Source organism: Oncorhynchus clarkii, chromosome 24, assembly GCF_045791955.1.
Source record: "Oncorhynchus clarkii lewisi isolate Uvic-CL-2024 chromosome 24, UVic_Ocla_1.0, whole genome shotgun sequence".
Taxonomy (NCBI): Eukaryota; Metazoa; Chordata; class Actinopteri; order Salmoniformes; family Salmonidae; genus Oncorhynchus; species Oncorhynchus clarkii.
Genome location: NC_092170.1, coordinates 21430638 through 21446382, shown reverse-complemented (window position 1 = coordinate 21446382; position 15745 = coordinate 21430638). Strand labels below are relative to the sequence as shown.

Below are 15745 nucleotides of genomic sequence, written 5' to 3'. Positions count from 1 at the left end.
ACCATGGCCTAGTAGTCCTCACCCAGAACCCCACTGGACTGAGGGGCAGCTCGGGACTGAGGGGTAGCTCGGGACTGAGGGGTAGCTCGGGACTGAGGGGTAGCTCAGCACTGAGAGGAAGCTCAGCACTAAGAGGAAGCTCAGCACTGAGAGGAAGCTCAGCACTGAGAAGAAGCTCAGGCAGGAAGTTAGATCTGGCAGATCTTGGCTGGCTGGCGGTTCTGGCAGATCCTGGCTAACTGGCGGATCTGGAAGAGTCTGGTTGACTGGCAGATCTGGAAGAGACTGGCAGATCTGGAAGAGTCTGGCTGACTGGCAGTTCTGGCTGCTCCATGCTGACTGGCTGCTCTGGCTGCTCCATGCTGACTGGCTGCTCCATGCTGACTGGCAGCTCTGGCTGCTCCATGCTGACTGGCTGCTCTGGCTGCTCCATGCAGACTGGCAGCTCTGGCTGCTCCATGCAGACTGGCAGCTCTGGCTGCTCCATGCAGACTGGCAGCTCTGGCGGCTCCATGCAGACTGGCAGCTCTGGCGGCTCCATGCAGACTGGCAGCTCTGGCGGCTCCATGCAGACTGGCAGCTCTGGCGGCTCCATGCAGACTGGCAGCTCTGGCGGCTCCTTGCAAACTGGCAGCTTTGGCGGCATCCTGCAGACTGGCAGCTCTGGCAGCTCCTTGCAGACTGGCAGCTCCTTGCAGACTGGCAGCTCTATGCAGACTGGCAGCTCCTTGCAGACTGGCAGCTCCTTGCAGCTCCTTGCAGACTGGCAGTTCTGAACAGGCGGGAGACTCCGGCAGCGCTGTAGAGGAGGAAGGCTCTGGCAGCGCTAAACAGGCGGGAGACTCCGGCAGCGCTGAAGAGGAGGAAGGCTCTGGCAGCGCTGGACAGGCGAGGTGCACTGTAGGCCTGATGCGTGGTGCTGGCACTGGTGGTACTGGGCCGAGGACACGCACAGGAAGCCTGGTGCGGGGAGCTGCTACCGGAGGGCTGGGGTGTGGAGGTGGTACTGGGTAGACCGGACCGTGCAGGCGCACTGGAGCTCTTGAGCACCGAGCCTGCCCAACCTTACCCGGTTGAATGGTCCCGGTCGCCCTGCCAGTGCGACGAGGTGGAATAGCCCGCAATGGGCTATGCAGGCGAACCGGAGACACCGTGCGCAAGGCTGGTGCCATGTAAGCCGGCCCAAGGAGACGCACTGGGGACCAGATGCGTAGAGCCGGCTTCATGGCACTTGGCTCGACGCTCACTCTAGCCCGGCCGATACGCGGAGCTGGAATGTACCGCACCGGGCTATGCACCCGCACTGGAGACACCGTGCGCACCACAGCGTAACACGGTGCCTGCCCGGTCTCTCTAGCCCCCCGGTCAGCACAGGGAGTTTGCGCAGGTCTCTTACCTGGCGTAGCCATACTCCCTGTTAGCCCCCCCCAATACATTTTTGGGGCTGACTCTCAGGCTTCCATCCGCGTCACCGTGCTGCCTCCTCATACCAGCGCCTCTCGGCTTTCGCCGCCTCCAGTTCCTCTTTGGGGCGGCGATATTCTCCAGGCTGTGCCCAGGGTCCTTTACCGTCCAATTCGTCCTCCCAAGTCCATTTCTCCAAGTAGTGCAGCCTCTCCCACTGCTGCTGCTGCTCCTGCTGCTGCTGCCTCTGTTCCTTCTCCTGCTGCTGCTTTTGCCATTGCCCGTTACCACGCCGCTTGGTCCTGTTGTGGTGGGTGATTCTGTAACGGCTTTCTTCGGTAGAAGGAGAGTCGGACCAAAATGCGGCGTGGCTATTGAGATTCATGTTTAATAAAAACAACGTAAACACGAATCAATACAAAACAATAAACGTCACGTGAAAACCGAAACAGCCTAAACTGGTGCAAACTAACACACAAGACAGTTACAAGGACACTAAGGACAATCACCCACAAAACACTCAAATAATATGGCTGCCTAAATATGGTTCCCAATCAGAGACAACGATAAACATCTGCCTCTGATTGAGAACCACCTCAGACAGCCATACACCTAACTAGAACACCCCACTAAGATACAATCCCAACACACCACATACAAAAACCCATGCCACACCCTGGCCTGACCAAATAAATGAAGATAAACACAAAAATACTTCGACCAGGGCGTGACAGTGGGGTATTGTGTGTAGGACAGTGACACAAAATCTCAATTGAATCCATTTTAAATTCAGGCTGTAACACAACAAAATGTGGAAAAAGTCTAGGGGTGTACAGGTAAACAGTAGTACTATTAGTAGGATAAATAGATATATACTAATGGTAACGGCAACCAATGAACGGCAACGTAGTGGTACTAGTAAATCTAATCAATAATCATTTTAGCAGCAGCGTAGGTGTGAGGGGGAGCAGTAGTTATTAGCCATTTAACAGTCTTATGGCCAGGGGATAGAAGCTGTTTTAGGAGTCTGTTTGTCTGAGCACCGATACCGTCTGCTGGACGGGAGCAAGGAGAACAGTCCATGTTTCCGGTGGCTGGAGTCTTTGGCAATTTGTGGGGCCTTTCTCAGACACCGCCTGGCATGTACATCCTGGATGGCACAATGCTGCTGCTGCTGTTTAGAACCAGAGTTACCTTGAGATATCAAATGCAGAGAATGCCAAGAGTGTGCAAAGCTGTCATCAAGGCAAAGGGTTGCTACTTTGAAAAATCTCAAATATAAAATATATTTTGATTGGTTTAACACTTTTTTGGTTACTACATGATTCCATATGTGTTATTTCATAGTTTTGATGTCTTCACTACTATTCTACAATGTACAACATAGTAAAAATAAAGACAAACCCTGGAATGAGTAGGCATTGTCACAGCTTTTGATTGGTACTGTAGTGTAGCAGCTCGTTAGCTAGAAATAGATGATAAAGGATACTAGCGAGACCCAGTAACAGCTGTGCAGTATGCTGTACTGATTGGTTTTATTAGTGGCTGTATTATGTTTGATGGTTGTGATATTATGCTCTTTGCTGGGTTCATATAGAGCAGATTAGGTAATCTTTGCCTAACTTGAATAGGGAACACATTTCTTAGAGTACATTTTAGGGATTTATCAATGTGGGGCTGCAGGTAGCCTAGTAGTTAGACCGTTGGGCCAGTAACCGAAAGGTTGCTAGATTGAACCTCAGAGCTGACAAGGTAAAAATCTGTTAAAAATACATGAAAAATGTAAAATATTGTGTTTTGAAATTTTAACAGACATTCCTCATCCCTGTGTAATGCTGGTTAGAGATACATGGGCATGAAGACATTTGATAGGCTGTTAATTTAAAGACTATGCCACATCCCTGAAATTCCCAACTTTTTAATACCTTCAAGAAATTAAGATATTCTCAGTGGATAGAAAATATGCTAATGCTGTTTTTTCTTTCCCAAAGCCCCTCCTACTTTTACGACCACGCCCCCACAGTATGTGGAGGCCAAGGAGGGGGGCAGCACACTGCTGACTTGCTCCGCCCAGGGAAACCCCAAACCCATGATCAGCTGGCTGAGGGAGGGGGAGGAGCTTGCAACCAGTGGAAAATACAAGGTAAGACAAACTGGGCAACAAATTTACTGTACCTCGGGATAGAAATACATGCCCTTTAAACCTTGAATCAGCAGTGAAATGGCCTGTGAAAGTGACTCTATTTTTAGGTCAGTAGAAATAAAACATGCAGATTTGTCCATTTTCTGGGCTGCCATGACATTCTTTGAAATTTAGGGAAATGAGCCTTGAAGGTATATGGATTCCAGATCATTTAGCCCTTTAAGGTCTTGGAGTCATTCAGATGTGACGTTGAAATCTTAGATATTATACATGTCTTGCATGCTTAACACCAGCCCCACCCCACCGTTTCTGAGGATGTCACTGCTCCTGATGGGGGTTTTTGTTGCTATGGAACAAAGTACAGTAAGCACTGAACAGTATGGAAATAATCAGAACAACTGAACAGTATGGAAATAATTAGAACAACTGAACAGTATGGAAATAATTAGAACAACTGAACAGTATGGAAATAATCAGAACAACTGAACAATATGGAAATAATCAGAACAACTGAACAGTATGGAAATAATTAGAACAACTGAACAGTATGGAAATATTCAGAACAACTGAACAGTATGGAAATAATTAGAACAACTGAACAGTATGGAAATATTCAGAACAACTGAACAGTATGGAAATAATTAGAACAACTGAACAGGATGGAAATATTCAGAACAACTGAACAGGATGGAAATATTCAGAACAACTGAACAGGATGGAAATATTCAGAACAACTGAACAGTATGGAAATATTCAGAACAACTGAACAGTATGGAAATAATCAGAACAACTGAACAGTATGGAAATAATCAGAACAACTGAACAGGATGGAAATATTCAGAACAACTGAACAGTATGGAAATAATTAGAACAACTGAACAGTATGGAAATATTCAGAACAACTGAACAGTATGGAAATATTCAGAACAACTGAACAGTATGGAAATAATTAGAACAACTGAACAGTATGGAAATAATCAGAACAACTGAACAGTATGGAAATATTCAGAACAACTGAACAGTATGGAAATAATTAGAACAACTGAACAGTATGGAAATATTCAGAACAACTGAACAGTATGGAAATAATCAGAACAACTGAACAGTATGGAAATAATCAGAACAACTGAACAGTATGGAAATAATTAGAACAACTGAACAGTATGGAAATAATTAGAACAACTGAACAGTATGGAAATAATTAGAACAACTGAACAGTATGGAAATATTCAGAACAACTGAACAGTATGGAAATAATTAGAACAACTGAACAGGATGGAAATATTCAGAACAACTGAACAGTATGGAAATAATTAGAACAACTGAACAGTATGGAAATATTCAGAACAACTGAACAGTATGGAAATAATTAGAACAACTGAACAGTATGGAAATATTCAGAACAACTGAACAGTATGGAAATATTCAGAACAACTGAACAGTATGGAAATAATCAGAACAACTGAACAGTATGGAAATAATTAGAACAACTGAACAGTATGGAAATAATTAGAACAACTGAACAGTATGGAAATAATTAAAACAACTGAACAGTATGGAAATATTCAGAACAACTGAACAGTATGGAAATAATTAGAACAACTGAACAGTATGGAAATAATTAAAACAACTGAACAGTATGGAAATATTCAGAACAACTGAACAGTATGGAAATATTCAGAACAACTGAACAGTATGGAAATAATTAGAACAACTGAACAGGATGGAAATATTCAGAACAACTGAACAGTATGGAAATAATTAGAACAACTGAACAGTATGGAAATATTCAGAACAACTGAACAGTATGGAAATAATTAGAACAACTGAACAGGATGTAAATATTCAGAACAACTGAACAGTATGGAAATAATTAGAACAACTGAACAGTATGGAAATATTCAGAACAACTGAACAGTATGGAAATATTCAGAACAACTGAACAGTATGGAAATAATCAGAACAACTGAACAGTATGGAAATAATCAGAACAACTGAACAGGATGGAAATATTCAGAACAACTGAACAGTATGGAAATAATTAGAACAACTGAACAGGATGGAAATAATTAGAACAACTGAACAGTATGGAAATAATCAGAACAACTGAACAGTATGGAAATAATCAGAACAACTGAACAGGATGGAAATAATTAGAACAACTGAACAGTATGGAAATAATCAGAACAACTGAACAGTATGGAAATAATTAGAACAACTGAACAGTATGGAAATATTCAGAACAACTGAACAGTATGGAAATATTCAGAACAACTGAACAGTATGGAAATATTCAGAACAACTGAACAGTATGGCTAGGCTATATCCTTTCACAGACAAGCTTTCACAGACACAGACAGACTGTGGTGCCAGAACAACAACCTCTCGCTCAACGTGATCTAGACAAAGGAGCTGATCGTGGACTACAGGAAAAGTAGAGCCGAACACACCCTCATTCACATCGGGCTGTAGTGGAGCAGGTCAAGAGCTTCAAGTTCCTCTGCGTTCACATTACTAAGGACATATCATGGTCCAAACACACCAAGACTGTCGTGAAGAGGGCACTACAACACCGATTCCCCCTCAGGAGACTGAAAAGGACCCATTTGGCATGGGTACTCAGATCCTACAAAAGTTCTACAGCTGTACCAGTGAAAAGGGCTCCTTGACAGCGTCTACCCACAAGTCAGAAGACTGCTGAACAATTAATCAAATGGCAACCAGACTATTTGTATTGATCCCCCCCAATTTAAAAAAATGATAATTATGCTGCTGCTACTCACTGTTTATTATCTATGCGTAGTCACTTTACCTACATGTACATATTACCTCAATTACCTAGACTAACCTGTACCCCTGCACAGCCTCGTTATTATTATGTTATTGTGTAACTTGTTCTTTTTTTCTCTATAGTTTATTTAGTAAATATGTTCTTAAGTCTTATTTTTCTAAAAACTGCATTGTTGGTAAAATAAGCATTTCGAGGTAAGGTTGTATTCGGCTCATGTGACAAATACGATTTGAATTGGTCAGTTTAGGCAAGTCGAATGACAACAATTTACAGTTGTGAATGCTACACACTTGTGAAAATATATGAAGAAAATAAAAATATGCATGTTCCTCTATCTTGGTACTCAGACTGGCTGTAGACAAGTCTATACAGTCTGTTTCATAAGTCATGTTCAAGCAAGGAAGGCAGTCTATAGGTGTGGTTGTGTGTGCTGGAGGAAATCTTCAGCACACACCACCATCTGCCTGAGTATATGTGAGACTGCTGTCTGTCTGTGCACTTTTCACTGCACCCAGATTGCAGATCGAGAAGCCCTTAATTGGACTGTCTTGCATGTCTGTGATTGGCCAGGAGCATCTGTCAGTCAGGCTGCAGAATCCTGCAGAGGGCGGGTCCCTGAGGGGAGGAAGAACAGTCCAGGCGTGTCAAGCCTCGGCTGCACCCCCTCTCTCATTTGTCATGTTTTGCGTTAGTGTTCCAGTTCTCTTTAAGGAACCCTGTGAACCATGGACAACCCCCTCTCTCATCCCTCTCTCAGCCCCCCTCCATATTTCAGATGGAGTAAATCCCTGAGCTTGCTGAAGGCTGCACCTAACATTTGGAAATGATGTGTGATGTACAGGAAGTGACAGCTATCCTCATTCCTGTGTCATAGTTTATGTCACTCAGCGAGCTGGCGCTCTGTCTTGTCCCTCTTTCACCCCTCTCTCATCCCTTTGTCATCCTTCTCTTAGCCAGTCACCCTTCTCTCATCCTTCTTTCACCCATCTCTTTCATCCATCTCTTTAACCCTTCTCTTTCATCCATCTCTTTAACTCTTCTCTTTCATCCATCTCTCTCACCTCTCTCTTATCCATTCTCACCCCTCTCTCTCACCCCACTCTCTCTCACCCCTTTCTTTCACCCCTTTCTTTCACCCCTCTCTCTCACCTCACTCTCTCACCCCTTTCTTTCACCCCTTTCTTTCACCCCTCTCTCTCACCTCACTCTCTCTCACCCCTTTCTTTCACCCCTCTTTTTCATCCATCTCTCTCATCCTTCACTCTCTCAACCCTCTCTCCCTTACCCCTCTCTCTCACACCTTTCTTTCATCAATCTCTCTCACCCCTCTCTTATCCATCGCTCATCCCTCACTCTCTCTCACCCCTCTCTCTCTCGCCCCTCTCTCTTTCTCTCTCTCACCCCTCTCTCATTCCTTTCCTCAACCCCGTTCTTATCCCTCTTGCTAACCCCTCTCTTCCCTCTCTCCTCCCTCTCTCACCCCTTTATCATCCCTCTCTCTCACCCCTCTCAGGCTTCCATACCACAGCCTCGTAAAAGGTCAGAGTTTAGACTTTAGAGTATTGGTTGTATGCTCTCTATAAAACATACATTCCTACCAAAGACAGAACCTCAACCCTGCCTTGATTTTTGTGTGCCATTTCACTAGGTTATGCTTATAAATACCATGTCTGTATGTTTTCTCTGTCTCGCACAAACATGTCCACCCCAGGTGCATGATGGAAGTCTGACGGTGCTGGGGATCACTCGGGACGACAGAGGGGCGTATACGTGTCGAGCCTTCAGCGACCAGGGAGAGGTGCTCCACACCACCCGTCTGCTGGTCCAAGGTAAGAGGGCAACGGTCACACTGAACTTATCAGTTCATCTTTACGCTATTTTTACCTTACACCTGCTTTTAAACATCTATTACATGCCTACAGCTATGCAGTACTGTGTCTAGATTGTGTTTAAGATGGAGAAATTAAGTCCTGCCGCTCTCTACTTAAACAGTCTCTGTTTCCTGCCTTTGTCACAGTATGCAGGGTTAGTGTTTGGTTTTATCAGTGTGGTAATATGGTTTAGTCGGTATCAGTCAATAATCTTAAATCCTCTCCTGACCTAGTCTGTGGCTACTGCTGCTGCTGGTGTGTGTGCATATCACTGTCTGTCTGAGGCATACATCACTGTCTGTCTTCGGTCCATTAACCAGGCTCTCTCTCGGCTAGACAGACACAGAACTGGGCTCTGCTCTGCTCAGATAGATGGATCTGATACAGGCTTCCTCCACTTCCTGCCTTTGCCTCTATGTCTACATCAAACACGCGCACACACGTACACACGCACACACATTCTCTCTCTCTATCAAAACAAGCACTGGATGAGTTAACAGGCTGTACATTAGACGATGGAGCAGGTTGGTTTTATGGTAGGCTTGTTAGGTTTAATGGTGGGGTAAAGATGTGTCAATTTCAGCCAATGTCTAAAAGGAGGATGGGCAAGAAGTCATTGGTTACATCTTGGATTTTGAGGAAGGTTTACTCTACTGACCCCTCTAAACACACTCCCACACAGCATGCACATGCCTGACAATACAGGAAGGGGAGGGTTGTCTAGAACAGCTGACAGGTGAGGGGAAAGGTTTCAATTCATTGGTCTGACTGAAGCATCCTCATAAACCTCATAAATGTCTTAGATGATTTGAATAAGGCTTTTACAAATCCAGAGTGAATTGGAATAAATCTGAGATATAATGATACATATGAGTTTTGTACACAAGCAATATTGCAGCCTGTTTTTGTTTTTCACTAAGGAGTATCCATCCATAAGCAGGCTCTGTGGAAATGTGCCAGTGAAGTTGTCTAAGGCTCTCTGAGCAATTACAAGCAGCTATCGGAGGAGTCGTGATTCTCACTAAAGTGATCTGTTTTTATTTGTTCTGTGACTTAACCACTCTTTCAGTAGTCCCTCCTGATGTATAAAGCTATTCCATGTGTATTAAGGAAGTAACCAGGAGGCTTGTAGCTGGGCCCACTTAAAAAGACAGCTTACGTTTCACTGTCTGTAATATAGTACAGAGAGCAGAGCAGCAACCTCAGGGCACCGAGGGCTCATGTTGTGGAGGCATCTGCAAGTCTGGCAACCAAGTGTGTGGTTCAAGTTACAATATGTATGCTTACTGTATCTCATAGGCTACCAGAGAGAAGCTTGTGCCAGGGGTCTTGTCACGGCTGTGTGGAGATACGGACCAAGGCGCAGCTTGCTCGGAGTTCCACATCTTTATTTTTTGTAAAACTAACAAACAACGAACCGTAACATAAGCGGGGCACTAACTCAAAACAAGATCCCACAAAACACAGTGGGGAAATGGCTGCCTAAATATGATCCCTAATCAGAGACAACGATAAACAGCTGCCTCTGATTGGGAACCATACCAGGCCAACATAGAAATAAAACAACCTAGATTACCCACCCTAGTCACACCCCGACCCAACCAAAATAGAGAATTAAAAAGGCTCTCTATGGTCAGGGCATGACAGGTCTACTGTACCTATTTAACAATAAACAGATGCTGAATGGGTCATAAGATAATATTTCAGTATCCATATCTACACTGAATAAAAATATAAACGCAACATGTAAGGCGTTGGTCCCATGTTTCATGAGCCAAAATAAAAGTTCCCAGAAATGTTCCATACACACAAAAATCTAATTTCTCTCAAATTTTGTGCACAAATTTGTTTACATCCATGTTAGTGAGCATTTCTACTTTGCCAATTTAATCCATCCACCTGACAGGTGTGGCATATCAATAAGCTGATTAAACAGCATGATCATTACACAGGTGCACCTTTTTCTGGGGCCACCATAAAATGTGCAGTTTTGTCAAACAACACAATGCCACATATGTCAGTTTTGAGGGAGTGTGCAATTGGCATGCTGACTGCAGGAATGTCCACCATGGCTGTTGCCAGATAATTTAATGTTCATTTCTCTACCATAAGCCGTCTCCAACATAATTGTAGAGAATTTGGCAGTCCAACTGGCCAAACAAATGCAGACCACGTGTAACCACAACAGCCCAGGACCTCCATATCTGGCTTCTTCACCTGTGGGATCGTACGAGACCAATCACCCGGACAGCTGATGAAACTGTGAGTTTGCACAACTGAAGAATTTATGCACAAACTGTCAGAAACCATCTCAGGGAAGCTTGTTGTCCTTACCAGGGTCTTGACCTGACTGCATTTTGGCGTCATAACTGACTTCAGAGAGCAAATGCTCAACTTCGATGGCCATTGGCACGCTGGAGAAGTGTGCTCTTCACAGATGAATCCCGGTTTCAATTGTACCGGGCTGATGGTAGACAGCGTGTATGGCGTCGTGGGCAAGCGGTTTTCTGATGTCAACGTTGTGCCCCATGGTGGCGGTGAGGTTATGGGATGGGCAGGCATAAGCTATGGACAACGAACACAATTGCATTTTATTGATGGCAATTTCAATGCACCGAGAACCCGAGGCCTATTGTGCCATACATCCACCTCTATCACCTAATTTTTAAGCTTGAGAAAGCATGGCCCCATGTCGCAAGGCTCTACACAATTCCATGTAAGCTGAAAGTGCCCCAGTTCTTCCATGGCCTGCATACCCACCAGACATGTCACCCATTGAGTATGTTTGGGATGCTCTGGATCGACATGTATGACAGCGTGTTCCAGTTTCCGTCAATATCCAGCAAATTTGCACAGCCATTGAAGAGGAGTGAGACAACATTCCACAGGCCATAATCAACAGTCTGATCAACTCTATGTGAAGGAGATGTGTCGCGCTACATGAGGCAAAAAGTGGCCACACCAAATACTGACTGGTTTTCTGATCCACGCCTCTTAACTTTTTATTAAGTTCCTGTGACAAACATGCATATCGGTATTCCCAGTCACGTGAAATCCATAGATTAGGGCCTAATGAATTTATTTTAATTGACTGATTTCCTTATTTGAACTTTAAATCAGTAAAATCTTTGAAATTGTTGCATGTCGAGTTTATATAATTTTTCAGTGTATGTTTTGTTGTGCACTAAAAGCCTTTGTTTGTTTCCTCTAGGGCCACCGTATATTAAGTCACCGCCAGAGAACATCACTGTCAACATATCCCAGAATGCACGCTTCACCTGTCAAGCAGAGGCGTATCCAGGCAACCTGACCTACACCTGGTTTTGGGAGGAAGATAACGTGTACTTCACTAAGAAGTAAAGTTATAATCGAGATCGTGTGTCTGATTGTCTGTGTGCCTTCCCTTTGGTATTTGAGTCTTTTTCACCCTGTCATCTAAAGGCTTTTGAATCTTGTGTCCTCTCCTGTGACCTTAAAGTATTTTGTACTGTGTCTTGGCATAATTATTATGTGAGACTTCCAGACCCTGTCTTGATTCAGTGACTTTGAATGTGTGTGTCTGTGCTGGTGCCCTGTTCTGCTGTGGTCCGGCAGCAGTAAGAGAGGGCCTAGTAGGGGCTGTCTGGAGCACGCCAGCCGGGTTAGCACGCTCTGATGACAATTCCACATGCCTCTTATACTGTAGTAATGATCTGAAGCGTAGCCAGGAGCTGCCAGACTCGCCCCAAGCACCGCTTTAGTTTATTGATGGAGACGTTTTAGAAAGAACAAGTGACTGGGAGACCAAGTGTCTGTCTGGGAGAATCAACCTATCAGAGAGTCCCTTAGAAAGAGGCCCATCTTAAATAGGTTTCTAAAGGCCTAGAAAAAGGCTGTGCATAATCAACCCTAGGATAAGACACTACTGTCCTAGTTTGGCTGCATACAATGTTTGGTCTATCCTTGGAGGCAACAGTCTATCACGAAAGGGTATTTTTGGTCTAATCATACGATTTATTTACTCAAAAATATTCATAGTTTAGATTAAAATATTCCCTCTGCTATGTATTTTGCATAATGTCCTCTCAAATATTACTCAAATGAACATGGTGTGAGGTTTGTTTGTTCTTTGTTTGAAACACAGCGGGAATAGAATATCTGCCAGTGTACTCTTCATGAGAGTACTTCATTTAAAGTGGCAGTGCGAGAGAAAACACTAAGGCTGCAGCATCAGGTGATTGTGGAAATTAGGGGATTTATTTGACATTCAACTGCTTCATCTTTTGGAAGCTATTCAGCCTGGTTGGATTTGACCAAATGCTGCCCTCTCATGGCAAGCTTGTGCAATTACATTAATGCAGCCCCAAGTGTGCGAGTGTGTCTCTATGCTATGGCATATTCGATAACTTCTGCTTCCTCTTGGCAGTGACCTGAAAAACCGAGTACGCATCCTCATCGACGGAACCCTCCACATCTTCCGGGTGAAACCAGAGGATGCTGGGAAATACACCTGCAGCCCAAGCAACAGCCTCGGAACTCCACCGTCAGCATCGGCACACCTCTCTGTTCAGTGTGAGTGTTACCATGGCGATGGAGGGAGGGTAAGGGGGAGGGGCAGACAAGGCTGGCTGGCAGTACTGGAACAGGAGGAGAAATAACAGTATCACAACCTGCATAATGGCAGCCAGAACACTGCTGATGTATTGTCATTGGTGATGCAGTACCATACATATCGCCCTGCTGAAACTTTTCCACCCTTGGCTGAATTTCAGAGTCAAAGGTCGGGACGAGGGAATGATTAGATATTCCTACTGCTCATCATCTTGGCAGGTTCTCTCTCATCACCATATTCTTAGCATTTTTTCCCCGTCTATGATTCTAGTCTCTGTAGAGTTGTTTATCTTCCATATTGCTAGACACTGAAAGAGACAGTCTGCTAGTCTCACCCAATAGCATGCTGCTCAGTCTATCCTTCTCCCCTTAGAGAAAGAGTCTTGGTCTCCTCAATGTGCTGGACTGAATTGAAATGGTGGCCTTTTAGTTCATCTGCTATGTGGGGGGGAAATGCCACCAGGCCGGATGTCTAAGTGTGTTTGCTACTATGCTAATTCCCTCTGGAGTCGCTGGTCATTGATTTCTGTGTTCTTAGAGAGAGAGAGAGAGAGAGAGAGAGAGAGAGAGAGAGATCTAGATACACTAGCAGCCGACCATGACTGTCTTTGTGATTGGCTTCAGAGGGTGACCAGAGCCCCTCGCTGAAACGATAAACCAAATTCAGGAGTCCTTTTTCCTGTTATGTACTATCCAAGTTGATAGCTAAAGACAATTAGTTAGCAGCTAGCTTGGGCCACCATAAAGTCACTTATAAAATACTATTTCTTACATGGTTTCCATACCGACCAACTTATTACAGGAGAAGTACCTGGCAGTACCTGGCAGTTGTAATTGTGATTTAACAGTTTCAGACTTTATGCTCCAGTCTAATTTCACTGAAAACATCTCCCATCCATCTATACAAAACCGTGTGCTCTGTCCTCTCTGACCTCTAACCTCTGACCCTCAGACCCTGCTCGCGTGCTCAACATGCCCTCCATCATATACGTCCCACGGAAACTGCCAGGGATCATCCGCTGCCCAGCGGACGCCAACCCGCCGGTGATATCAGTGAAGTGGGAGAAAGATGGCTACCCTCTCAGAGTGGAGAAGGTCAGTCTCAGTCTGCCATCTGTGGGAGCCTCTGTCTGTCTGGACTAATGCTGATTACACCTCATTCACCAAAACAGCTGTTCACAAAGTATCCCAGAGTAGAATTGCAGATCTTTCCCTTTTAGACCATACATGGACACGAATCCTAGATCAGCACTCCTTTAACGCTCTTTGAATACAGGCCCTGACATGTTTTAGAGAATATTGCATCCCTGTGATGTTGAGTGTACCTCCTCTCTCCTGTCCCAGTACCCTGGATGGAGCCAGGCACCGGATGGGAGTATCCGGGTGGCGGAGGCCACAGAAGACTCCCTCGGCACCTACACCTGTATGCCTTTCAACGCCCTGGGTACTAAGGGCCAGTCTGACCCGGCCATTCTGGTGCTAAAGGTACTGGTACTGGAAGAAACATCTGACCAAATGTGATATGTGTAGTCTTCTCTCCCCCCTTTTGGTGAGACTTGTTGTGAGACTTGGTCTGTGACATTGTGTGTGTGTTGGCCCGGCCCACAGGATCCCCCCTACTTTAACGTGAGGCCTGGTGGGGAGTACCGCCAAGAGGCTGGTAGAGAGCTGGTCATCCCCTGTGCTGCCTCGGGAGACCCTGAGATACCAACCATCACCTGGAGGAAGGTATGACACCACACTATAGCTGGGACGAGAAACATGGAAAACTCAAACTGCTTTTTTGATATAACAACCAGGGAACTGTGTGTGTGCTTGTGTGTGTGTGCATGTGTGTGCATGTGTTCAAGGTGGGGAAGCCCAGCAAGAGTAAGCACAACATCCTTTCCAGCGGCAGCTTACAGTTCCTGTCCCTCAGCAAGGAAGATCATGGGGAATGGGAGTGTGTGGCCACCAATGTGGTCACCAGCATCACTGCCAGCACGCGCCTCCTCGTCATTGGTACCGTCCCCTGTGACCTCATAACCCTCTGTCCCCATGCATGTCTGATGATCCCAGTCATCGATACAGTCCCCCTGTATTTTCTCAGCTTCAGGGTTCAGAATTTCAGTTAATCTGAATTTAAGTAGTTTGACAGCAACCTTGCAGCTTTCTGTTCCCATTCCTGATGACCCTAGTCCCAGCTGTACTGTATGTTTACTGAAGTACTGCTTAGACATTCATGATGACCCTAGTCCCAGCTGTACTGTATGTTTACTGAAGTACTGCTTAGACATTCATGATGACCCTAGTCCCAGCTGTACTGTATGTTTACTGAAGTACTGCTTAGACATTCCTGATGACCCTAGTCCCAGCTGTACTGTATGTTTACTGAAGTACTGTTTAGACATTCCTGATGACCCTAGTCCCAGCTGTACTGTATGTTTACTGAAGTACTGCTTAGACATTCCTGATGACCCTAGTCCCAGCTGTACTGTATGTTTACTGAAGTACTGCTTAGACATTCCTGATGACCCTAGTCCCAGCTGGACTATATGTATACTGAAGTACTGCTTAGACATTCATGATGACCCTAGTCCCAGCTGGACTATATGTATACTGAAGTACTGTTTAGACATTCATGATGACCCTAGTCCCAGCTGTACTGTATGTATACTGAAGTACTGCTTAGACGTTCATGATGACCCTAGTCCCAGCTGGACTATATGTATACTGAAGTACTGCTTAGACATTCATGATGACCCTAGTCCCAGCTGGACTATATGTATACTGAAGTACTGCTTAGACATTCATGATGACCCTAGTCCCAGCTGTACTGTATGTATACTGAAGTAGTGTTTAGATATTCATGATGACCCTAGTCCCAGCTGGACTGTATGTATACTGAAGTACTGTTTAGACATTCATGATGACCCTAGTCCCAGCTGGACTATATGTATTCTGAAG

The 15745-nt window shown here is 44.9% G+C and overlaps 1 protein-coding gene across 2 annotated transcripts in view; it reads left to right on the top strand.

The window, feature by feature from the left end:
• The window catches only part of LOC139382847 (protein turtle homolog B-like), a 73799-nt gene that overhangs the window by 37284 nt on the left and 20770 nt on the right, over window positions 1-15745 (top strand). For both annotated transcript variants that reach the window (XM_071127085.1, XM_071127086.1), the window contains exons 4-11: window positions 3396-3547; window positions 8050-8167; window positions 11421-11565; window positions 12615-12760; window positions 13752-13894; window positions 14144-14284; window positions 14408-14527; window positions 14650-14800. In XM_071127085.1, coding sequence (XP_070983186.1) covers window positions 3396-3547; window positions 8050-8167; window positions 11421-11565; window positions 12615-12760; window positions 13752-13894; window positions 14144-14284; window positions 14408-14527; window positions 14650-14800 — 1116 coding nt within the window. The remainder of the gene's footprint in view (window positions 1-3395; window positions 3548-8049; window positions 8168-11420; window positions 11566-12614; window positions 12761-13751; window positions 13895-14143; window positions 14285-14407; window positions 14528-14649; window positions 14801-15745) is intronic.